The sequence below is a fragment of the Saccostrea cucullata genome, unplaced genomic scaffold (assembly GCF_032062105.1).
Source record: "Saccostrea cucullata isolate Sc308-1 unplaced genomic scaffold, CSIRO_AGI_Scuc_v1 ctg5033, whole genome shotgun sequence".
Taxonomy (NCBI): Eukaryota; Metazoa; Mollusca; class Bivalvia; order Ostreida; family Ostreidae; genus Saccostrea; species Saccostrea cuccullata.
Genome location: NW_026930333.1, coordinates 15,001 through 41,096, shown reverse-complemented (window position 1 = coordinate 41,096; position 26,096 = coordinate 15,001). Strand labels below are relative to the sequence as shown.

The following is a 26,096-nucleotide window of genomic DNA, read 5'->3' as shown; positions in this document are numbered from 1 at the left end:
GATATACTAGTAACTCACAGAACTGGTTTTAGAGATGTGTCGTACGGGCCGCCATAGTTCACTCACACGCTACGGTCTCTGTCACACACCATAACATGGAAATGGCTACTCTCAAATAAAGAATTTCAGTACCTGACAGTTTACATACTCTGTAACATTCTGTAGAGAGACTTTAGGCATGAAAATAAGGCATAAGACCCATGTGGTTTTCTATGGACAGGCCCCCTGGTAGCACTAGACGAACACGTCTATCGGCTGATGTTTTTCCCGGGTACTACCCAGAGCACGCTTTAACCTTACTATTTAAAGTAAAACTAGGGGCTCCCCACAGGGCTGCTATGTTACTATGGGAACTAACGGAATTTAAGGGCTCCCCACAGGATTATTAAACAAGTTACCGGAAGGGTGAACCCAGGGGATTTATTTACAATGTAATGAAGAATTTCAGTTTGTTACAGGCCCCCTACCCACCCCCTGTGTTAGTTTGTTCAGGAGGCCGACAATGAATAAGATATGAATGCTCGAAATATGCCCCACGCACTCGGCACCGCTGGGTGGTGCCACTACAGCCCCATTCTGAAAGTGGCAAATGATAGCCCTAGGGCCCCTCTACCTTGCCCCAATAATTATTTGATGAACACTTCAAGGATAAGGCGTATAATAGCTGCCCTTTTCCCGTTTCCCAATCTACAATGATGAAAAACATCAAAGTTCAGGTTAGCTAACTGGACCCTTCCAGCCCCTAGGACCCTGCAGAAATCTGTCAAGGGGTACCCCCTAGGGCCCCCTACCCACCCCTGTGTTAGTTTGTTCAGGAGGCCGACAATGAATAAGATATGAATGCTCGAAATATGCCCCACGCACTCGGCACCACTGGGTGGTGCCACTACAGCCCCATTCTGAAAGTGGCAAATGATAGCCCTAGGGCCCCTCTACCTTGCTCCAATAATTATTTGATGAACACTTCAAGGATAAGGCGTATAATAGCTGCCCTTTTCCCGTTTCCCAATCTACAATGATGAAAAACATCAAAGTTCAGGTTAGCTAACTGGACCCTTCCAACCCCTAAGACCCTGCAGAAATCTGTCAAGGGGTACCCCCTAGGGCCCCCTACCCACCCCCAGTGTTAGTTTGTTCAGGAGGCCGACATTGAATAAGATATGAATGCTGGAAATATGCCCCACGCACTTGGCGCCACTGGGTGGTGCCACTACAGCCCCATTCTGAAAGTGGCAAATGATAGCCCTAGGGCCCCTCTACCTTGCCCCAATAATTATTTGATGAACACTTCAAGGATAAGGTGTATAATAGCTGCCCTTTTCCCGTTTCCAAATCTACAATGATGAAAAACATCAAAGTTCAGGTTAGCTAACTGGACCCTTCCAGCCCCTAGGACCCTCCAGAAATCTGTCAAGGGGTACCCCCTACCCACCCCCTGTGTTAGTTTGTTCAGGAGGCCGACAATGAATAAGATATGAATGCTGGAAATATGCCCCACGCACTCGGCACCACTGGGTGGTGCCACTACATCCCCATTCTGAAAGTGGCAAATGATAGCCCTAGGGCCCCTCTACCTTGCCCCAATAATTATTTGATGAACACTTCAAGGATAAGGCGTATAATAGCTGCCCTTTTCCCGCTTCCCAATCTACAATGATGAAAAATATCAAAGTTCAGGTTAGCTAACTAGACCCTTCCAGCCCCTAGGACCCTGCAGAAATCTGTTAAGGGGTACCCCCTAGGGCCCCCTACCCACCCCCGGTGTTAGTTTGTTCAGGAGGCCGACAATGAATAAAATATGAATGCTGAAATATGCCCCACGCACTCGGCACCACTTGGTGGTGCCACTACAGCCCCATTCTGAAAGTGGCAAATGATAGCCCTAGGGCCCCTCTACCTTGCCCCAATAATTATTTGATGAACACTTCAAGGATAAGGCGTATAATAGCTGCCCTTTTCCCGTTTCCCAATCTACAATGATGAAAAACATCAAAGTTCAGGTTAGCTAACTGGACCCTTCCAACCCCTAAGACCCTGCAGAAATCTGTCAAGGGGTACCCCCTACCCACCCCCTGTGTTAGTTTGTTCAGGAGGCCGACAATGAATAAGATATGAATGCTGGAAATATGCCCCACGCACTCGGCACCACTGGGTGGTGCCACTACAGCCCCATTCTGAAAGTGGCAAATGATAGCCCTAGGGCCCCTCTACCTTACCCCAATAATTATTTGATGAACACTTCAAGGATAAGGTGTATAATAGCTGCCCTTTTCCCGTTTCCAAATCTACAATGATGAAAAACATCAAAGTTCAGGTTAGCTAACTGGACCCTTCCAGCCCCTAGGACCCTGCAGAAATCTGTCAAGGGGTACCCCCTACCCACCCCCTGTGTTAGTTTGTTCAGGAGGCCGACAATGAATAAGATATGAATGCTGGAAATATGCCCCACGCACTCGGCACCACTGGGTGGTGCCACTACAGCCCCATTCTGAAAGTGGCAAATGATAGCCCTAGGGCCCCTCTACCTTGCCCCAATAATTATTTGATGAACACTTCAAGGATAAGGCGTATAATAGCTGCCCTTTTCCCGTTTCCCAATCTACAATGATGAAAAACATCAAAGTTCAGGTTAGCTAACTGGACCCTTCCAGCCCCTAGGACCCTGCAGAAATCTGTCAAGGGGTACCCCCTAGGGCCCCCTACCCACCCCTGTGTTAGTTTGTTCAGGAGGCCGACAATGAATAAGATATGAATGCTCGAAATATGCCCCACGCACTCGGCACCACTGGGTGGTGCCACTACAGCCCCATTCTGAAAGTGGCAAATGATAGCCCTAGGTCCCCTCTACCTTGCTCCAATAATTATTTGATGAACACTTCAAGGATAAGGCGTATAATAGCTGCCCTTTTCCCGTTTCCCAATCTACAATGATGAAAAACATCAAAGTTCAGGTTAGCTAACTGGACCCTTCCAACCCCTAAGACCCTGCAGAAATCTGTCAAGGGGTACCCCCTAGGGCCCCCTACCCACCCCCTGTGTTAGTTTGTTCAGGAGGCCGACAATGAATAAGATATGAATGCTGGAAATATGCCCCACGCACTCGGCACCACTGGGTGGTGCCACTACAGCCCCATTCTGAAAGTGGCAAATGATAGCCCTAGGGCCCCTCTACCTTGCCCCAATAATTATTTGATGAACACTTCAAGGATAAGGCGTATAATAGCTGCCCTTTTCCCGTTTCCAAATCTACAATGATGAAAAACATCAAAGTTCAGGTTAGCTAACTGGACCCTTCCAGCCCCTAGGACCCTGCAGAAATCTGTCAAGGGGTACCCCCTACCCACCCCCTGTGTTAGTTTGTTCAGGAGGCCGACAATGAATAAGATATGAATGCTGGAAATATGCCCCACGCACTCAACACCACTGGGTGGTGCCACTACAGCCCCATTCTGAAAGTGGCAAATGATAGCCCTAGGGCCCCTCTACCTTGCCCCAATAATTATTTGATGAACACTTCAAGGATAAGGCGTATAATAGCTGCCCTTTTCCCGTTTCCCAATCTACAATGATGAAAAACATCAAAGTTCAGGTTAGCTAACTGGACCCTTCCAGCCCCTAGGACCCTGCAGAAATCTGTCAAGGGATACCCCCTAAGGCCCTTAACCCATCCCCAGTGTTAGTTTGTTCAGGAGGCCCACAATGAATAAGATATGAATGCTGGAAATATGCCCCACGCACTCGGCACCACTGGGTGGTGCCACTACAGCCCCATTCTGAAAGTGGCAAATGATAGCCCTAGGGCCCCTCTACCTTGCCCCATTTATCATTTTATGAACACTTCAAAGATTAGGCATGTAATAGCAGATCTTTAATGGCGTTTTTGGGATAAAATGCAAAACAGGCAAAGTTCATAGTAGATAACTGGCCCATTCCAGTCTCTCGGACCTTTTGAAACGTTGACAAGGGATTCCCTCTAAGACCCTAAACTTAATGACCAATAATTGATGACGAATGATTGCTTGAAATATGACCCATGCACTTGGCACCACCTGGTGGTACCACTAAAGCCCCTTCTGATAGCAGGAAATAATAATCCTTGGGCCCTTCTATCTTGCCCTAGTAATGTTGATCACTTTAGAAATCATGGGTATAATACCTGCCTGTAATATCAAATTTTGGAACCACTTAGTGGCACCACCACCACTTATAACTGATAGTGGTAATTTACAGTCTGATAGATTCAATAAGTTGTCCCAGTAATAATGTTCGAAACATACTTCATCCTAGTTTACACTTGTGCTATATTTCAGTTTACAATCGTTATATATTAATCAAATTTCAGGTTAGCTTATTGGCCCTGTCATAATCTTGAGGTCCCTGAAGGAGTTGAAAAGGGATTCTTCCTGAAGGAGTTAACCATTTCCTAGTACTTGTTTGTTCAATTGGATAAAAATTATAAAGTACTGTATTTCTTATTTTTCGGTTTTTAAAAAGAAAAAAAATTGTTCAGGTGAGCCTTACTGCCTCTGAGTATCTGATTTATTATGTAATTAATTGTTGCATTAATTTTATAATCATTAACCATTAATATCTAAAATAACCTATTAAAAACAGTACTGCGTTTGAGTACTCTCAGTTCTTTGATGAATTTCCTTATTGGCTGCTAGCTTCTACGCGCTTAGTGGCTGCTGTTATTGGCTGCTAGCTTCAGCCTGGTAGATAACTAGACATGTAATGTAGCAGATGTTGTCCTATGATGTTGTTGTTGCTTTTCTTTTCCATTGTTATTAAGAATTGATGTAACCGTATTTAATCAAATATGATACTTTTTATCTGTTGAATACGTTGCAATTTAAAGCGAAAGTAGATCAGCCTTACCCCAATCAGTAAATTTGTGTTGTAAACACAGGCACTTGTTTCTGTAATAAATTCTTTACACAAGGTATAATAATAACACGTTATTATTATACTATGGGTTAGAATTTATTCCCGAAACAAGTGCCTGTGGTTGTAAAGTATATGCTTATGTCTTCACTTTGTCAATTTTGATTTTAAAGCTCCTAAATTGCTTTCCTCCTGGTTTTGTTGATGTACTGTCGAGCATTCAAAAAATTTAAAAAATGTAATGATTAGAGAAAGGATCCATCCAAACACACCCCCCCCCCCTTGCACCTTATGTTACTTATTGGTGTGGGCTGTTTAAGTTTTTGTTTGTTTATTTTTTTTAATTACTTTTTATTGTTCATGTTGTTATCAGGTTTTATTTTCTTTTTTACATTAGCCCCCGCCCCTCGCCACCATCACGACTCGTTCCACTTTGAAATACGTTGAAACTGTTCTAACTTGCATGCATACATATGTGTCGCAGGTGCTTGTTTCATACGGTAGGATAGTTTTTCTACTATATTATATCTGAATATATAGTAGAAAACTAGAATACTGAATGAAACAAGCGCCTGTGATATGTGTATAATATTCTGTGTATCTTTTCAAATATCTGCCCCATTTCATAAAGAAGACAAAACATCTATAATTTTAATAATTCATCAATACTTTTAACAGTTTCTGGCAAAACTTATTTATATAATATGTTTAAGAAGGATATTTAAACAATAAAATGCTTTCTTGTTTGTTATTATTGGAATGAACGGAGGCAGCTGTTGCAGAAAAAACACATAACCCGCGTAAGCGGGTTAGGGTTATGTAAATTTTTTTTGCAATAGCTGCGACCGCTCATTCCAGTAATAACAAACAAAGAAAGACATTTAATTGTTTATATTTATATCTGTTTAAATAATCAAAGTAGGATTAAAAAGATTAATTATTGTATTAATGATGCAAACGTCTTTATACGTTTCATTGATGGAACAGCCACTGATTAAGAAATCTGTACAGACGACATGCCTACTGTAGTTTATGCAGTGATGAACGCAATGGGGTTTCTTAAGAAATAAAGGAGACAATATTCAGTGGATGTAAATATTATTAGAGTAACTGGCATTGTTATTACATCTCAATCTTTTTTAGCTCACCTGAACCCAAGGCTCAAGTGAGTTTTTCTGATCAATTCTTCCGGCGTCTGTTTCTAAATATTTGATTTAAATGTCCGACTTCTTCTCAAGAACAAATGGGTCAATTTATTTCAAACAACCTTGTTAAAAATTCCCTTAGATAAAAAGGATTTGTTTAATTAAGCACCACGCCTTCTTTAGAATTACAAATGAGTAAAAAATTCATGGCGTCTTTTAACAATCTTCCAAAAAGCACTTGCTCAGGAAAAATGAATCTTATGAAGCGACAATCCTCAAGTAGTGTAGATTCAAATTTGCTCATATCTTTACTCCTGAAGGTAGGATTGATAATCAAAGTTTTACATAAGAATACATATTAGGAAAACCTTTTTAAAAAATTCTTCTGAATCTCAAGAGCAGCAAGGTCATTATTGGTCTTATTAATACAGAAGCATCTTTTGTTAGTGTAGAATCAAAATTCTTCAAATCCCCGTAAGAGTGGGTCAGATTTATAGAAGACAACATGTATATCAAAAAAATCTTCCAAATTCATAATTGGTAAAAATAAAAAAAAAAGTATATGGAAGATTCAAGTTCGTTTAACTATGACCACCTTTTAATGGTAAGGTTTAGTGAAGGTACATATTTTAATTCAATGCTTTTTCAATATATACCGAAATGATGTAACAGTCTTTTCTCTAGCCAAAGTGCTCAGGTGAACAATGTGGTCAGTTGGTGTCTTTTGTATATGTAGTAATATAATGTTTCAGTAGAAATTCTTTAAGTGTTTTTTTTTCAGTTGTGCATGTTTTCAATATTGGAACTTCTCTTCATTTTTTTTCAGGCTACAATGGCCCGTTCACAAGCCCAGGACGTCATTCGATGTCAATACTGCGAGGACGATCCCGCTGTCTTCCACTGTGTTCCGTGTGGAGATGAACTCTGTCCTCCATGTAAACTCTTCCATCTTAAAAGTAAAGTTCCCTCTGGGCACAACATCATCCGTCTGTCTGAGAGACTTCATCCAACCAATCAGATCAAAATGTGTGACGTCCACTCAACTAAAGCATATGAAGCTTGTTGTAAAGATTGCCAAGTCCCAGTGTGTATTACATGCATTCAGGAAGTACACAGCGAACACGCCATCGGGAAGATACAAGAACTTTACGAGAAACAAAAGACCGAAACTGCCGACGAACTGACAAAGATGAAGACACAGTTGAAATCGGAGATTATTCAGAGAATAAAAGATTTCAAATTAGGAAAAAATGAAATAAAGAGCGCCCATGAGAACGTACGAGAGAAAATGAAGAAACAAGCTCAGGATCTTATAGATCATATCAGAGTCATTTTGAAGGAAGCCTTGCATGAATCTGAGAAAGATGAGAGAAAAACTAGAGAGGAAATATCCAGACATAAAGCGGAGGCTGAGAAATTTGAACAAAACTTGGATCAACTGATTGAGAAATTTGAAACTCTCACAAGTCATCCTGCCGAAATTATTTTATTTAAAAAGCAAAATCCTGAAATATTTAATCAATTGAAACTTCCAGACAAACTTAATTTTGTTATGCCTTCTTTTACAGTTGGTCAGATCAACAAATCTCAAAATAAGCATCAGTTTGGCAAGTTCATGGCAGGTAAGGTTCACTATGTTAAATCACTTGATGAAAACTCACAACATATATTGCCATCTTTGTCTGCAAGGGGGAGTACATCCAACAAAAGAGTACTGGGGCGTTCAGTAAAAATAAGCAAAACGAAAACTCAAATGAAAAAGCTATATCACGTGAGTTGTCGTGATGAGAGATCAGCGTACATCAGTGGTGATGGTCCTGGAATACAACTGATAGACAGGTCAGGGACAGAGCTGGATAACATCAGTACTGACAGAGAACCAGAAGGACTGGCTGTGATGAAGGAGGGAAGTCTGATTTACTCTGACCAAGACAATAAAGTTATCTATAGAGTGTCACTCAATAAACAGAAAACAAAACTTATAAATGCTGAGTATGGTCCTAGAGGACTGTGTTGTACCAGGTCAGGTGATATCCTGGTCTGTATGGGTTTTTCGCTTATAATTTATACAGCGAGAGTGGTTAAGTACAGCAGCAGTGGGAGGAAGATCCAGGAATTCCAGACAGATCAGAACGGGGAGGGACTTTTTATTCATCCAAGGCTTGTCTGTGAGAATGTTAATGAGGATATCTGTGTTACTGATTGGAATTTATGTAAAGTGGTCGTGCTGAACAAGGGTGGAAGTCTTAGATTTAAATATGAGGGGAATGTCCCGTCAAGGATGTTAAAAGCCACGTTTAATCCGCATGGTGTGGCTACCGACAGTCTGGGTCACATCCTTATCGCAGACAGAGCCAATAACACCGTACACCTAATCAGCCAGGACGGGGATTTCCTGTCTTACATCCTGACAGAGGATGATGGGATATCACAACCGTACGGGATCTCTGTGGACACGTCCGACAATCTGTGCCTTGTGGAACAAGACAAAGCCTGTGTCAAAGTGTATCAGTATCTGTCATAACATTGCCCTTGTTTCCTATATTGTTAACCTATACTTACTTATACAATATACAATACAAAGAGTCTCGAGATAAAATCATGTACATGTATGTAATTTTCAGTTGTAGTTCATGTGTTTAAAAATATTAAGTTGTTAAAAAGATAAATGTCTCTATTATACATGTATGTATACTAGATTTGTAACTAAATTCGGTTTCGGGACAGCACTTCACATTTTCTTTACCTACTTCTTTAAAAAAATGCAGTAAATAAACTAGTGTTTAAATGGCTTCATATATTTCACTCAGAAAATCTAATGCAGATACCAATACACAAATGTAATAGGTCAGATTTATTTTATGAATTTGCCCAATATTTTTGCCCGTACTTTATAGGGATTCATAGACTAGGGCATTTAGAAAAAGATGAAATGTTGCCGTCGTCTTCACCTAAGTCTGTGATCATCTTGAAGTTCTTGGACAGAAAATATAATGTGCTTTTCACAATTACATAAAACACACAGGAGAGATTGAAGATGAATTTCTTTTTCTATTAAAATACGATTTATACTCAAAAGGTTAAGTGTTGCTATAATATCAAATGTTTAGAAATAATTGTAAATGAAAATAAACTAAACAAAACACACTCATTTATTAAAAAATATACATTATACCTAAATATAAAACAAAATTAATGACTGTTTGATTTATGCATATCCTCCTATTCTAAAATATTGTATAAATGCTTGAACAATTGATGATTTTTGTTTGTTGTATCTTTGCCAATTATGTACTTGACAGATTTGTGCTTATAAATATTGCTATTTGCATGTAAATGTTCATAATATAAAAATATTCTAATTCAAGCCACATACAAATTATCCCAAAATGGGAGATTTAATCTAAGCAGAAAATCAACATCGTCAATATAATTATAATGTCTCCTCGTGAATATTACTGAGATGAAATGTGATTAACATTTGTAAGCGAATTTGAGAATGAACAATATACAAACATATATGGATTACATGAAGTATACCTTGTTCAGAAATCTGACAATTTTTCCTCCAAAAATAGCTTCAAATTGAGCATTATACCAAGTTAAAGATTAATGTCAAGCTGAGACGAAACTCATTGTGATGTACACAACTTATGTTTATTTATAGATAAAAAGTAAATCTTTTATCCAATAAAATGACATGTTACAAATAAAATCAAACTACTTGATTGTTGATAATGGTAAAATTTATAAAATTATAAGGAAAGGTAATGATAAAAATTTTTTTAAAATCTGAATTCTTCATGTTTCTCATTAAGTTAAATTATTTCTTTGTTTAAATCTCGGTGTCCCCATCACAATTTAATATAAAATAACCCCATCCCACCCCAACATAACCCCACCCCACCTCCCCTCTAGGTTGTGTGAATACTACGTTTACACCGTCAAAGTACATGTTCATGCATAAATGAAAGTTTCTTTAATAAAAAAATCTTCGAATTCAGTAGTTATTTGATTAGTATGACAATACAATCGTTGTTTCTTCATTGAAGAAGGATGTGCAAAATACTATAATTAACTTGCACTTGTATGCTGAGAAATTAATCCCAAGTTGCTTCTGACAATGTCTGTTAAATCCGATAGAAAATCCATCTTAGCAGAAAAATAGCAAGTACAGGCAAATAGTATATAAATATCAAAAAAGGATTTAGAAACAAGTTTTAAAAACTTATAGTCCCTGTTTTGATTTTGATCACTTGGTCAGTATTTTAAATTCACATAGTTTAAACTATTAAACTTCCTGGTTATTCATTCAGTCAATATTTGACATTCTTTATTCACTCAGTCTTTCTTTTTGTTGGCGGCCATGACAGATCTCAGTTTGTCTCCGTAATACCACAGAGCCAGGGTTTCCGTAGATACACCAAGGTAATGAGCCTGCAGAATCACTCGATTTAATCCTGTGATCTAAAAATATATATTTAAACATATATTTAATGTACTGTTGGAAACTTTTGTTTTAATTTGTCATGTTGAACAGTATATGAAAGTACATGTATCATAATTACATGTATTTCTTAATGTCTTTGGTTTGAACATATTTTATTGTATAAATACTATACAAATGGTTTGAACACAAGTTCTAACAACTTACTTGGTTCTCACCATACAACTGTCAATATATATATATAGGGAAAATAACCTGGAGACAAAGTCCCTGAGAAGACACCTTTTATTATTTTGTACAATGAAATATTATGAAGATAATGGAAATTATTTAAGCTCATAATCAAATTAAAAAATGCAAATTAGAAGCTGAGCAATTAAGAATCCCCTAAAAAAAAACCAAAGCGGAACCAGGTGCCAAGTAGAAGTAAACATCCCTGGCAACCGGTCACATCCGCCGTGTCTTCTTTGTCAAGATTGAGTTAACAGAAAATAATCTGTATAAGCCATTACAAGGTGCTATTACCTCAATTTGTTAGATAATTCCCCTTATTAGTTATGAGATCCTATAACCTCTCTCAACAGACACTACACTTTTGGAGATCCTATTTTTTCTGTCTTCAGATATTCATCCTAATTATCTCTGTCCCTAGACACTAATCCTTATGAGGACCGATATCTCAATCTGCATCCACTTCCCCATAAGAGGTCCTCTTACAAATACCCCTTTGGAGGCCCCATTTATACTGTCTACAGATATGAACCCTTTCAAGACCCCATATCGTCTGACTAAAGGAACTACTACTTATGAGAATATTTTTTCTACAGACACTCCCCTATGTGGTCCATCTAAAGACACTACCACTTTAAAAAAAATTACAGAATGATATTATTTATTATGTGGCCCTAGCTATTTTCTATGTTTAAAGAGGCTTCAGTTTGTCTATACATTACCATTATGAGGCCGAAATATTCTGGCTACAGATCTTATTTTCTTTTCTACAGGTTACTGATACAAACCTTTATAAAGCCCCATTTCCTCTGTGGCTCCTTTTCTTTTTGCAACACTTACTCTAAAGAAGCCCTATTTTCTACAGATGCTATTCTTTATGAGGTCCTATTACCTTCAGGCCATCCTTAAAAAATTGTTTTTTTGCGGTAACGCGACCGACTCACCAAAATCCACCCTACTGGATTTTTTTTATGGGTTCAAAATTTTTTTTTTTTTTTTGTTACATATCCATTTTCTAATTTTATCCTATTGTCCATTTTCAAAAGGTGAGTTATTTCCCCTGAAGGGAACTCTTTTACTGTGTTTAATACGCATGCGCTATAAATAAAGTCACTTCCGCGGACGTTCTTGATGTAAACATGTTCATGGTGTAATGCCTCTGTCATATGGAAAAAATGTTATTGTGTTTGTGAATAAAAAGAAATCTTAACTGATTCGTATTTTTTTTTAAATTGCCCACTCATAGTCTCTTTCTGGATTTGTATTAATCTGTGTAGTACTATAATAAGGTGCTGTGTGACCACCCCCCCCCCCCCCCACCTTACCAAAAAAAAAAAGAAACGAAACAAATTACTGATAAAATGCTGATACATATTCGAATAGGCCTATTTAAAAAATAAAGCTAATAAGCTAATTTTCGGTAGTGGATGTACTGCAGATGGATCATCATTATTTACAAAATGTGCGGAACAAATTTTTAGCTATAAAGTTTTTACGAATTAATCTAGCCTGCTGCAGCCATATTTTCTTTGTATCTCTAGGATTTTTTTTGGAGAATGATGACATGTCCATCTACAGTTTTACCTCTGAAATTGCTGCATAAACAGCAGTAGTTCGTCTTCCGCGACCGATACCAAGAAACTGCGTTTTTGCTCGATTGTATGTCATAACATAGAACTTTTACTTACAAGAACACATTTGGTGACAATTAAATGCCTATTTCATTTGAATTAACAGTGTTTCTAGAATTTTTTATTTGTAAAATAATTGATTCACTATATAGTATTAAAACTTTGCATGGAATTCTAAATGAATAATTTAATCTCATGTCCTCATGTAACGAAGAAAGACTAATTAAAATAGCATTGACCTGAATTCGTGTTACATATGTCGTATAAAGTCTGAGCTGCATTTAATCAAAGTTTTAGTGTAGGATCTAAACATATGTACATGTATATTAAAAATACACATTTTGTTTTAGATCAGAGAATTGAGAGCAGAAACACAAAATTGATACAATAATTTCCTATTTCTCGTTAATTAACGGAAAACATTTTTTTCTCAAGTGTTATTTATTTTTTTAATCCTTTCAGTGTAAGTACATGTACTTATTTTTATAAGCTATTCATTTTTGCAAAGTGTATAAAAATCAATATCAGAGAGAGAGAGAGAGAGGGAGAGGGGGGGGGGGGGACTCATGTAACCCCGTGTAACTGACATACATGTACAACTGTGAAAAAATATATGTACCGTAATTTTATTGAATTCACAATTAATAATTCTAATAGTTTTTAATTTTCACAACTATGGTTCATATTCAACTATTCAACCCATTTACATATTCGTTCTCTGTACCTGTACGCTAGGGGAGGGGGGGGGGGTCATGGGTCTTAGCCCCACCCCTTCTTTTTTCCCAATACTACTTTTTCTTTGAAAATGTTCATTTATATGAATTATATTTACATCCACTGAATATTTTCTCCTTTATTTCTTAAGAAACTCCATTGCGTTCATCACTACTGCATAAACTACAATAGGCATGTCGCCTGTACAGATTTCTTAATCAGTGGCTGTTCCATCAATGAAACATATAAAGACCTTCGCATCTTTAATACAATAATTAATCTTTTTAATCCAGCTTTAATTGATTATCTAAACAGATATAAATATAAACAATAAAATGTCTTTCTTTGTTTGTTATTACTGGAATGAACGGTCGCAGCTATTGCAGAAAAAATTTACAAAACCCGCTTACACGGGTTATGTATTTTTTCTGCAACAGCTGCTTCCGTTCATTCCAGTAACAACAAACAAAGAAACTTAAGCATTTTATTGTTTAAATATCTACAGGTTGCCCCCCCCCCATCCACACACAGAGTTAATACTACGGTAAAGTTATGTAAGGGAAATATAGTATAATTTTGTATGCCAAGGAACTGGTACTGAAATAAGTAGATTTTTCAACTTTGGGCAAGGTTTTTCTTTGCTTGTCAACTTTTCAAGGTAAGAAAAAAACATATCTTTGGCTACCCCCCTCCCCCCCCCCCCACACACACACTTTTAAAGACGATGCTACGTGCCTGGCTAATTCGTATAGCTTTCTAGAAAGGGGGGGGGCTAACAGACCCTTTATAAAATAATTTATTATCTAAAATAATGGAAACCGTTTCCTTCTTTTTAAATTTTTTAATACAACGTGTAAGTTGATCACTATTTTGTTGGATTATCGTATTGCGTAGTCCGCGGAAGTTAGGCTAGTGTAGAAGAGTTCCGATTTTGAGGGGAGATAACTCACTTTTGAAAATGGGGAATTGACATTTTTTTACGTCCCCATTGCACCTGTCGACGCCGTTTTTAAAAAAGAACTGATGTGTTCTGATATTTGAACAATAAAAGATTGGATTCATTAAGAATGCCTTAATTTTCTTGTTTGATTAGTAACTTAAAGTGAAATCTAAGACATAGTTAATACCTCTATATAATCGAAATTTAATTCTGACTTTTTGTCTCCAAAAAAAAAAAAATAAGCCTACCTACCTACCCACACCTAAAATGATGAGGCGCGTTACCGCAAAAAAAAAAAAAATTTTAAGGATGGCCTCATCTGTAGACAATAAACCATGAGGCCTCATTTCCTCTGACTACAAAATGTAAACCTTTATGATGACCAATTCCTTCTATCTACAGATAAAACTACTTTCAACAAATCATTCCTTCTGACTTATAAGACATTAATCCTTAAGAAGATCCACTTTCTATGCCTACAGGCATTAGTCCTAATGAGGTATTTACCAATGTGATGCCCCATTTCTTTTGTCCACAGCTGCGTCAGCATCTTACTCTTATACGGCCTTGTTACCTACATCTTTAAACAATTTTCCTTATGATGTTTCATTACTTCTTTCTTCAGGCAATTATTCTTATGGGCCCCATTACCTCTATCGTATTACAATTACCCTTATGAGGCCACATTACCTCGATCTTCAGACACCTACCCTTATAAGACCCCATTTTCTTGATCTTCAGACACCAACCTTAATAGGCCTCATTTTCTCCATCTTTAGACACTTACATGTACGAGGCCCAAATTTCTCTTATTCAGACACTTATAGGAGGCACCATTTTCTCTTTTTACAGACTGACACTTGCCATTTATACGAGGCCTTTTTTACTCCATCTTTAGACACTTACCCTTATGAGGCCCCATTTTCTCCACCTGCAAGCACTAGTAATAACCGGGTGACCGGGTGCTATACCTATATGTCCCTTCCTCCACAGTTCCTCTACCTGAAGACAAAATTAACTTCAGAAAGCATCCACAGATATTCATATTTCTCCTGAAAATGGATTTCTGCTGATTATTCAATTAATACAATCAATTCCTACACTAGGTAAATTTGCAATTTTTTAAGCCATCTATATAATGAAAGATTTTTTAAAACCACTGCTTGAAAAGTGGGAGGATATATAGTGATTGGGATGTCCGTCCGTCTGTTATGCTTTAGGGTACACATTTCTAATCCATGACTACAACTGAATGAAATTTAAAGACACTTTACAGAATCTTTGTTACATATTGCCATTGTGCACCTCATATTTTACTTCTTGATCTGACACATACTTTTGGTCTCCTAGAGCAAATCATGGACATTGCCATTATTTCTATATCAAAGACGGTTTTTTTTTTCAATGTCAAAGGTCAATTGCTTCTTGATAGTTTATAAACAAAAGTTCAATTGTAATCGGTGTTTTCTGCCACTTAATATAAATAATTTATAATATAGATATAATCATAAATACAGCAAAACTCGGTTATACTGAAGTCACAGGGACCTATGAAATTACTTTGCTATATCCATAATTTGTTATAACCGTACAAGATATTCATAAAATTTATATAGCTGGGGGATCAAAGATGACTTAGCAATATCATTAAATTCGCTATGTCCGTGTTCGTACTAAACCAGTTTAACTGTAACATTAATGTAACACTTTTTATATTCACTGAACAAATACCATTCCTTGTAGGAAGAAACCACAGCTTTCAATAGAGTTCTAAATTTTAACAACAAGATGTTGTACATGTATTACCAGAAGAACATCCTCCAGTAGATAAACTTCTTTAAATCCTCCGATTTTGTTGTACATGTGACGAGTTGTGAATATTGCATTGTCTCCAAATGGATATTCTACAACATTAAGCATGTAGGTTAATTTGTTGTAAATGTCTATAAGTTATATCTATTGTTGGTTAGTATTGATTTTTTTAATATATGAAATTAAAATTAATTTAAAACAAAATTTATCTAAACAAAGTTATTCATGCAAAATTGAGTCTGTGCTTTAGATCAAGTGTATAATTATGAAACATTGTTCCAAAAACATCAGAAAGAGAAAAAAAATATGACAGTTACCCATCTTAAACCATGTAAAAGATGGTAAGAACTGATTTAGCATGATAAAATCTGCTAAATATTTTTTTCATTTTTGTTTTTGTTTCCTTATAATTATCATATAACAATATTACCAAAGTTTTCTATTCTTCTGTTGGTTAAATATTCCACAAATTTCATCTGAAGCTTAAAAAACCAACTGTCTTTACTGAAATCAAAATCAAAATGAAATAGGAAGATCTTTAAACTTAATTAAAGTAGGTATTTTGTCAAGCTTTGAAAAAGGTTTGGTTAGAATCTCACAATTACAACAAAAATGTCAATATCAACATTGAAATTTTAAAAATCATTTGAATTAAACAATGAAAACTAAACAAATTGAATATTCATTTTAAAATCTGCTCAGAAAATCAAAAGCAAATGATTTTTGGGGAACTTTTTCTCTTAATGGAAGCAGACTAAAATCAAGAGATAATGCTCAAAATCTACATGTAAATCATTTCATTCAATTATTAAGGGCTTTGATCTTATATTTTTTTCCTCAGAATTTTTGTTTGCTATGAGATGCTAGCTAGTGTTGTGGTTTTTGGGGTGGGGTAGTTTCTATGTTTACTGTAATAAGCCATAAGTGAATACTTTGGTTATATACCGTATATCCTTTTTTTCGCGATGATCTATATTTTTCGCATTTTTTGTGACCAATTTGAATTTCGCAAAAAAAAAAAAAAACACACAGAAATTATGTCAGCTATAGTGTGACATAAAACATTACCATTTTAAACCAAAAAATCTTCGATAGTAAGAAATAATTTACGCAAAATAAAAACTGTACCAATTTACCCCATTTTTCGCAAAATTTCCTACAGGTACATGCAAAAAAAAATGGATAATAAGCACAAGTTGTTCTACAAACTGTGCAGTTATCATCTAGCTGTAAAGGAGAATAGACAGACAGACAGACAAACAGACAGGCAGCTAGACAGACAGACAAACAAACAGACAGACCTACCTGTCCAGATCTACACTCCAGACAAAGGAGCCGGCTACATTCCCTGGAGTTTTTAGACAAATCTCCGCAGCGTTGTCAAAGTTCCGCGGTAACAGAGTGTCACTATGGAGAAATAACAGTAAATCTCCCGAGGCTGCTTCTGCTCCCGCCTTCTGCTGGAACCCTCTCCCTGGTACAGGAAAAAAAAGGAAATGTAGTACAGACATTTATCTAAACTCAAAAACTGTTATCAGAACTGACGAGTTCTTGGATCCTTAATTTACTTTTCTAGTGTACTTATACATGAAACACTTAATTCACAGCATGTTATATGATGTACTGTTTATGAATCCATAGTATTTTAAGAAATATCAAGCAGTAAACCCAATGACCTTAAAAGAGAATTATCAGGATTACGTACTGGTTGACCCTAAACACTGTACCTGGTGAACTGTTGATGACCTTGACTGGAATGTTGACCTTCAGAGAGAAGTCCTTGACCTTCCTGACTGTGTTGTCCTTACTTCCCCCATCACTAACTATGATCTCCTGAATCCTAGACTCATCACTGCAGTGCTAAAATAATCAGAGTACTGTGAGTACTGATAGATGGTGGCACTAATAAAGTGTTTTCACTTAGATTTTAAGTGTGATAATGTGTTTTCACCTAGACTCATCACTGCTGTGCTAAAAATAAATACCGTAAATCTGGAAATTTTTGCTGTCGATAAATATTTAGCAAATTTGCGAGTTCATTGCATTCGCAAAAATATTTTTCTTAAAAATAAATTACTAATAAGAAAATGTAAACAAAGCAGTGGTAATTCGCAAAATTTTGAAACGTAAAAATTAATTAACACCATTTTGACCCGAAGTCGCAAAATAAAATCGATGTAAAAATTTCCAGATTTACGGTAAAGTGTTTTTACTTAGACTCAATACTGCAATACTAAAAATAATAAAGTCTTCTCACTTAAACTTGACCCCGATCATCACTGCTGTGCTACAAATAATAAAATGTTTCACAACTCTCATACCTGACACACTGTTTTGTGTTCACAATATTATCCTCCTTGTTCACATCTAAACCCACCCCTCATGATCCATCCCCCAGTAATACCTGACACACTGTCTGTATTGTGTGTACAATATTATCCTCCTCGTTCATGGTAGGTATGATCACGCTCCACTTCCTCTCCGTCAGCTCCCGACGCTGGATTTTCAGTGCCTCCTCCAAAACTGGAAGATCCTCCTCCAGGTCCTGTCAAATCAAAATCAAATAAGAATCATTGTTGTTAGGTTCTGTTATTCAAACAATCTATCTAAAATCTTCTATGTCAAGTCAGCATCATTCTATTTAGGTTCTGTAATTCTAACATTCTCAGACTAACATCTTTCAGAACCTGTCAAATCAGAATCATCCAAAGATCCTCAACCTATCATTCAACACTGCTTTTATTCATGAATTCTTTCAACTGGTAACAAGAATGTCAATCATCTTTGGGATAGAACTCTTTGTAGCTCTTTGAGCTAAAAACACATGAAATATACTGATGCAATGGAAAGTGTATCTCAAAAGAAGATGAGTCAGAATGTGTTCTTTAAATTACAAACTAAAATTTAAATCAACAAATAATCCTCACCACATCAGAGAGCTGTGTGTCGAGAATTAGCAGATTGATGCCCAGTTGTTTAGCTTTGTCACACTGCTGCTGAAAGACCTTATCTGTCCCCCAATCCATCCCCTCAAATACCTCACCTACAATCAAAGTCATACACTTTACTTCTCTGTCCACCAAGCTATCCCCTTTAAAACCTAACCTAAAATCAAAGTCAAGTATAAAATACATGTTTCATAAAGAAAGCAAGCAAACTCTGCTCTTCACACGCATCAAATGACTTTCTTCCATCAAATTAAAGGACAAGACTTTAAAGGTGCCTGACTACTACAGTCAACACTAAAAAATCTTAATCTGTCAACAGTGAGTGAATAAAATACATGTGTCTTGACAAGTCATCATTCATCTGCCTTTTCTTCCGTTCTTAAGATTATTATTTGACACAGACATTTCTTTACATCTCACTAGTCCTCTGTCTTTTCTTCTCTTTTTAGATCAGGGTTTCTAATAACTAACCTATTTTGTTGACTGCGTCCCTGGAGAAGCCCTCTAAGTAATACCCCCCGTCCTCTGCCTGTTCTACTGGGTGTCTAATAACTAACCTATCTTGTTGGCTGCGTCCCTAGAGAACCCCACTAAGTAGTACCCCCCGTCCTCAGCCTGTCCCAGCACCATCTCTGCCCCGCTCTCCAGGGTCTCAAACGCTTCCTTCATCACATTAGCATCCAGTCCAGGGATGTCAGAACCTACAATAATTATAGAAAGGGACTTGCATCATTCAACACACACATCAATGGCTGTAAATGTTCTTTAATCATGCAAGGGGACCTCAATCATTTAACATAAATGTCTGTGCAATAATTAAAGAAAGCGGCATATATGAATACCATATAAGTAGAATTTTTAGTGAGGTTTTAATTTTGGCATTATTAGTGAGGGTCCTGAGATCGCTAAAATTAAATATCGCTAAAAATTAATTACATTTTATTTGTAAAAGCTTCCTTAGAAAAAATCACTAAAATTACCTCTCGCTAAAAATAAATTACCATTTTTAGCTCACCTGAGCCAAAGGCTCAAGTGAGCTTTTCTGATCACAATTTGTCCGTTGTCTGTTGTCGTTGTCGGCGTTGTTGTTGTCGTTGTTGTTGTAAACTTTTCACATTTTCATCTTCTTCTCAAGAACCGCTGGGCCAATTTCAACCAAATTTGCCACAAAGTATCCTTGGGTGAAGGGGATTCAGGTTTGTTCTAATGAAGGGCCTCGCCCTCATTCAAGGGGAGATAATTGGGAATAAATGAAAATTTGGTGGTATGTTTTAAAAATCTTCTTCTCAAGAACCACTGTGCAAGGAAAGTTGAAACTTATGGGGAAACATCCTCAGGTAGTGTAGATTCAAGTTTGTTCAAATTATGACCCCCGGGGGTAGGACGGGGCCACAATGGCCGTCCAAAGTTTTACATAGAAATATGTAGGAAAATTCTTTAAAAATCTTCTTCTCAAGAATCACTGTGCCAGGAAAGATGAAACTTATGGGGAAACATCCTCAGGTAGTGTAGATTCAAGTTTGTTCAAATCATGACCCCCCGGGGTAGGGCGTGGCCACAATGGCCGACCAAATTTTTACATAGAAATATATAGGAAAATTCTTTAAAAATCTTCTTTTCATGAAGAACAAAGCCATAATTGATCATATTTATATGGAAGCATCTTTAGGTAGTGTAGATTCAAGTTTGTTCAAATCATGACCCTCGGGTGTAGGGCAGGGCCACAATAGAAATATATAGGAAAATTATTTAAAAAATCTTCTCAAGAATAACAAAGCCATAATTGATCATATTTATATGGTAGCATCCTCAAGTAGTGTAGATTCAAGTTTGTTCAAATCATGACCCTTGGTGGTAGGGCGGGGCTACAATGGCCAATCAAAGTTTTAAATAGGCATATATAGGAAAATTCTTTAAAAAAAATCATCTTACGAAGAATAGCAAAGCCAAAATTGGTCAATGGACTACTTTCAGATTTAAAGTATTAAATTATAAACCAATTTCTACTTTTTCTTAGCCACAGTGCTCAGGTGAGCGATGTGGCCCATGGGCCTCTTATTTAAGGAGGAATTACTAAATTTGCGTCTCGCTAAAATTTCAACTTATACAGTATACTGTATTTATACAAAGAGACATAGAATGACTCCAAACAAAAATCAATGTATGTACCACAATTATACCAATGAACCTTAAAATCATAAGCATCAATATCAAAACTTCAAATTATACATGGTAACATGATTCCTTACACTATCAGAAAGTCAAACAATGTTAACCTTATATAAAAGTGACCTAAATAATTGCATAGTCTGTGCTTATTAATACAGGGAAAGAATAGGATTATAAGCATAGCATTACATATAAGTTTCTGGAATTCACTTTTCTCTATTTTCTATTCCTAGTTTTCATAAGCTTTAATACTGTTTTTCAGTTTTATCAATACTACTGAAGTCCAAGTACAAATATAAATACATCAAAAGAGAAACTCAAAGCAATAGGACAATAAAATATTGAACTATTTGACTGTCTCTTTGAAATGCTTTTAAAAGATTGATGCCATTGTCTTCCAGTGTAAGACTTATCTCCCTTACCTACAATGACAACAAACTCTTTGCCTCCCCTGAGCGCAGATAGAGTTGCCTCCCTTAACTTCTCTCCGAGGCCACCTGGTGGCTGCTGATATAAGTACATAAAATCGTACCCCCCTGATTTCGGGGTCAGCCAGTATTTCATGTTCTTCTCCGTGGATCCATTGTACCACACTGCCAGGTCTGTGTCTCTGTTCTTACTGCAGTATTCACTCAAACGCTCCAAAATGTGCTCCGTCTTAAAGAAACAAATAAATATATAAGTAAATGGTCGTCTAATGTTTACAAAAACATTACAACACATATCAACATCATTCATGTAACAGTGAGACACGATTGTTTGCCAGTGTTTTAACCACATGTGCTTGTGGTTCCAATAACAAATGAATTAAGGTCAGAATCATCATACTTTGGAATAACCCCTGGTCCTAATGCAATTCCTCCTTCCTGATTTATTACAGCCAACTTTAAAGTAATTTTTATTTAATGGTGTGTTTTTTTTTTGGCCCTCTCCCAATCCAGGATTTAAAAAAAAAATTGATTCAATAGGTATGTGAATTTTTCCCCCAGGAATTTTCAAAATCTTTTTTCCAGAATGCATTAAACAAGAGGCCCATGGGCCACGTCGCTCACCTGAGCACTAAGGGTAGGAAAAAGTAGAAAATGGCTTTTTATTGTAAATTTTAAATCCAAAAGTAGTCCCACGACTAATCCGCGAAGCGGTTTATAAAAAAGCGTAAACTGCCCCAAGTTTTGTTATATCATACAATATAAGTTTAAATTATCTTCATTCCTTATAATTTAATTTCAGTGCAGACAATGAGATAATTTTTCCCCCAGAGTAAGGCTTCACATTGACTAAAATTTAAAAGTAATGTCAAGCGGAATAATACGTTTTTTTGACGTAACTCATTGTGACGTAGGCAAGTTATGTTATACAAAATGGATAAAATCTTTTATCCAATCAAATGACGCATTACAAGTAAAATTAAATTTATTTAAAAATATTAAAATATTAATTAAAATAACAATTGTAACAAAGCAATTTTTATGTCTCTGGAGAATATTATGACATTAGTTTATATATATTGCATTCATTCATATTGTAACAGTATATATAATAATGATCATATGTTACATAGTAAGGGGCCAAAATGCTAAATCTTTGATTCTTAAGTAATATATAGAGTACCTTTTAACGAGTGTATCATCAGATATCAGACGAGGGGGCTTGCCCCCCGAGTCTGATATCTGAAGATGCACGAGTTAAAAGGTACTCTATATGTTTTGTATCATAGTTCCCAGGAAATGAGTTACCCGTGATCTATCACTTTTACGTTAACAGCACGTAGCTCGACTGTATTCTCACGCACTGAGTTAGCCATGATCTATCTAAATTTCATCAGAAAATTTTATCTGACCATTGAAAAAAGTAGCACGTGATTCGAAAAGTATATAACGCGCTGCATTTCTTAAACTTTGGATTACCTCGCCATTCAAGTCTGAACGCCATGGATGACAGTTGTGATTTTATCCTATTGCAATTCTCGATGCAAATTGAAATTATGAAGGAAAATTCTTCATGTCACTTAATCTTTATACTCGTAAAAATACTAAATGGGCAATTAAATTTAAACGTTAAAGGAATACCGCATGGGAAAATGGACACTTTTGAACAAGATGTATGGCGATTCTTCAAATTACTGGATGCGTCGATTTGTGTTGAATTCATAAAACAAGACGACGACGGAATATAAAATTAACCTCATTTCCTGGTATATGTAGTTCATTGTGTGTGCTTTGTTATGCTTCAAGTTTATAAAATGAGAGTCAAAAGCATTAATTTTCTAAACCCGCTGTGTGAATTTCATTTTGGATTTAAAAATGTAAGGTCATGGGTCATTTATTAGAATTGTTTCATCACCCTGGCGTGCTATATCTTGATAGATCACGGTTGTTAGATCACAGTTATAGCCATGATGTATCAGAAATAAAAACACAGCGATCTTCAAAGGAAAAACACCGCAACAATGATACAATATTTAGTGTACGTGTTTAGTTACTTTATTTTCTTCTTGGTAGTGCCTTCTGAACTAACTACTGTGTAATGTCTGACTAAGTAAAGGATTTTGTCATGGTGGCAGTGGAGCTCATGCTGTACAGGACCAGCTGAGATTATAGAAAACCTGTCTTTAGACCATCTGATAGAGCACCTGTCTAGAGATCAGAGTTTAGAGATAAAATATCTAGAGATCAGGGTTTAAAGAGCACCTGTCTTAGAGATCAGAATTACAGGACACCTGCCTTGAGTCAATCAGAGTTTAGAGATCAAATGTCTAGAAATCAGCCTGAGTGTTTACAGACACCTGTCTTAATAATAAATATCATGATTTATAGATAAAATGTCTAGAGATCATGTTTTGTAGATCTGTCTAAAGATGAAGGTGTATAGAGAATCGGTCTAGAGATCATGTTATAGAGCACCTGTCCGGAGATAAGAGTTAAACACTAGAGAACCTGTCAAGACATCAGGGAATCAGGGAGTCCAGGATCAATTTCTGACCTCTTACATGCCTCGCCCTGGAAGTAAAAATAATCTGTATTGGTTGATGCCTTGTGTTTATGGGTACCATCTGTCTTTGTGTAAAGGAGAGGAACCTTAGGCAGGAGAATATTTAAAACATTTCACAAGGGAGAGATTTCACAAAAAGTTTTTCATTATGCATTATAGTTTAGTTGGTTGAGCACCTAATTAAATTTTTTAATTGGGTCCTTCTTCAAATGGTCAATTTCACTGCATTTGACTGCATACTTTCAATTAATACAAAGTGCATCCAGTTTCAAAATCCAATTATCAGAATGTTCATAAGGTTGAAATCGCCATGTATAATGATGTTTACACGCAACCTACATGTCTCAAATGGAAAGTAAAAAACACGGGGACCGTTTATTACCATTCTCCTCTGCGCATATGCAGCTCCTTCTTTTCCTAAGCATGGTATCAGGCGAGTCTTTGTCACCCCTGGGCTGGGATACCTCGTAAAAACAGAAATAACTTTCTTATTTCTCCGTTTCTTATAATTTTTCGTTGTGTTGATGATCAACACGATCACAGGGACTGAAAACAAGGCCGCGACCAGCATGACAGCAGACGACATCATCGCTGGGGATCAAAATCCAGATCAACTGGTGCAGCTTCACGCCTGTTAGACATGATTATTGTGGATGTAAGCGGCGCTGTAAATATTTTTATCTTCCTTGAAACGTTTGTCCATGAGCAAAAACTCATAATTTATCATTGTTTTAGGCTGTTAGTCATGAAATTTGGATTAAATTTACCCTGAAATTCACCATTGTACATGAAATCATACAAATAGCTTTTATTTAATTTTTAGTGATGTAAGCGGCCTTCCAATTTTGTAAACAAAGGGACAGACGCAGTTTCGATACAGAGAAGACGGATGCTGCTTTGTTTGTAAACAAATATGGACACACACGAATTGTTTATGAGTTGTAGACGCGGAGATTTACAGAAATTGAAGTAAGAAATTTAATATGTCACTTCATTTTTATAATTTTTAAAAATGCAGTTTCTTGCACCACTGCTTAATTAAATGTGAATTATGACAAGTTATGAAATGTCATACGCAGCTTACTGTGGTTATTTTAAGATCTTGCACACAATTTCTGGGCTGTCATATTGAAAGTTTTTGTAAAACTGAGCGGACCATTATAGGGTCAAATTAAATCTTGGAATATACCCATGATACCTGTCACATTTCCCTTTGTGTTACATGTGTTAGGCTGACATCTTGGTGTTAATCACTTAAAGACTGTATGGCACGCCAAATTTAATAACAAGAATGAGCTAAACATAGTTTCACAGTTGATAAACTAGGTTTATCATTTGTAAAATATAGTTCAACGACGTAAATCTATATTTTACATCTGTAAACTATATATTTAACGCGATTATCTATTTTCAGAATAGTTTAAACTATACGTAACACTGAAAACAATCATTAGCCATTGCAAAACATAGATTATCTGATAAATACAGTTTCACGGTTTATACCGGTAAACTATGGTTTACAACTCTTAACTATAGTTAACAAACTGATAAATATAGTTTCACGATTTGTGAAACTTTATAACAATTAACAACTCATAACTATGCTTTACAATTGTAAATTATAGATTACAAATGTGAATCTATGTTTATCAACAAAATCTTATAATTTAATTCTGGTTGTAATGCTGTATTTGATTGGATAAAAAATTTACTTCATATCGTATAAAATGGGTTGCCTACGTCACAATGACTTACGTCAAAAATGTATCAATCCGCCTGACGTTACATTCAAATTTTGTACAAGTTGAAGTCATATTGTTAGAACACTCATCTTTTTTTCTTACATCGAATAAATGAATAAATGAGATAAACTTAGATAAGCATTCGTAAACTATAGTTAACAACTGTTAGATATAGTTTTACAGATGAAAACTATAGTTAACGAATTGTTAACTATAGTTCACGGTTTGTAAACTATAGTTTACAGTCGATAAACCTAGTTAATATCAACTGTGAAACTATTTTTAGCTCATTTTTGTGAATTTGGTGTTACACCATAAATGTGCCGTACTTATTTGAAATATTTCCCATGTTTACTGCACAGGCCAGCTGCAGGGGTCCAGCTTATAATGCTAGATACACCAAAATACACTCTATAGAGTAATATATTTTTCTTGAAGGAGA

General features: G+C 36.2%; 3 protein-coding genes across 3 annotated transcripts in view; 2 read left to right on the top strand and 1 right to left on the bottom strand.

Moving 5' to 3' along the window:
• Positions 1-6,861: 6,861 nt before the first annotated feature.
• On the top strand, positions 6,862-8,553 carry LOC134283771 (uncharacterized). Its single transcript, XM_062766251.1, has 2 exons — positions 6,862-7,495; positions 7,598-8,553. Exons 1-2 carry the CDS (start codon positions 6,862-6,864, stop codon positions 8,551-8,553), a joined length of 1,590 nt encoding a protein of 529 aa, XP_062622235.1.
• A 1,377-nt stretch (positions 8,554-9,930) lies between these two features.
• On the bottom strand, positions 9,931-24,552 carry LOC134283772 (uncharacterized). Its single transcript, XM_062766252.1, has 11 exons — positions 24,295-24,552; positions 21,344-21,578; positions 19,310-19,453; positions 18,732-18,847; positions 18,209-18,349; positions 17,532-17,664; positions 17,110-17,278; positions 16,235-16,308; positions 15,799-15,896; positions 14,899-14,994; positions 9,931-10,496 (listed from the first exon to the last, which is right to left on the bottom strand). Exons 1-11 carry the CDS (start codon positions 24,499-24,501, stop codon positions 10,371-10,373), a joined length of 1,539 nt encoding a protein of 512 aa, XP_062622236.1. The 5' UTR covers positions 24,502-24,552; the 3' UTR covers positions 9,931-10,370.
• Positions 24,553-24,735: 183 nt separating this feature from the next.
• Positions 24,736-26,096, top strand: part of LOC134283773 (ankyrin repeat and BTB/POZ domain-containing protein 1-like) — a gene marked incomplete at its 3' end in the record, with an annotated part of 9,178 nt that continues 7,817 nt past the window's right edge. Inside the window, exon 1 of the mRNA XM_062766253.1 lies at positions 24,736-24,881. Within this exon, the coding sequence (XP_062622237.1) occupies positions 24,826-24,881 (56 nt within the window). The remainder of the gene's footprint in view (positions 24,882-26,096) is intronic.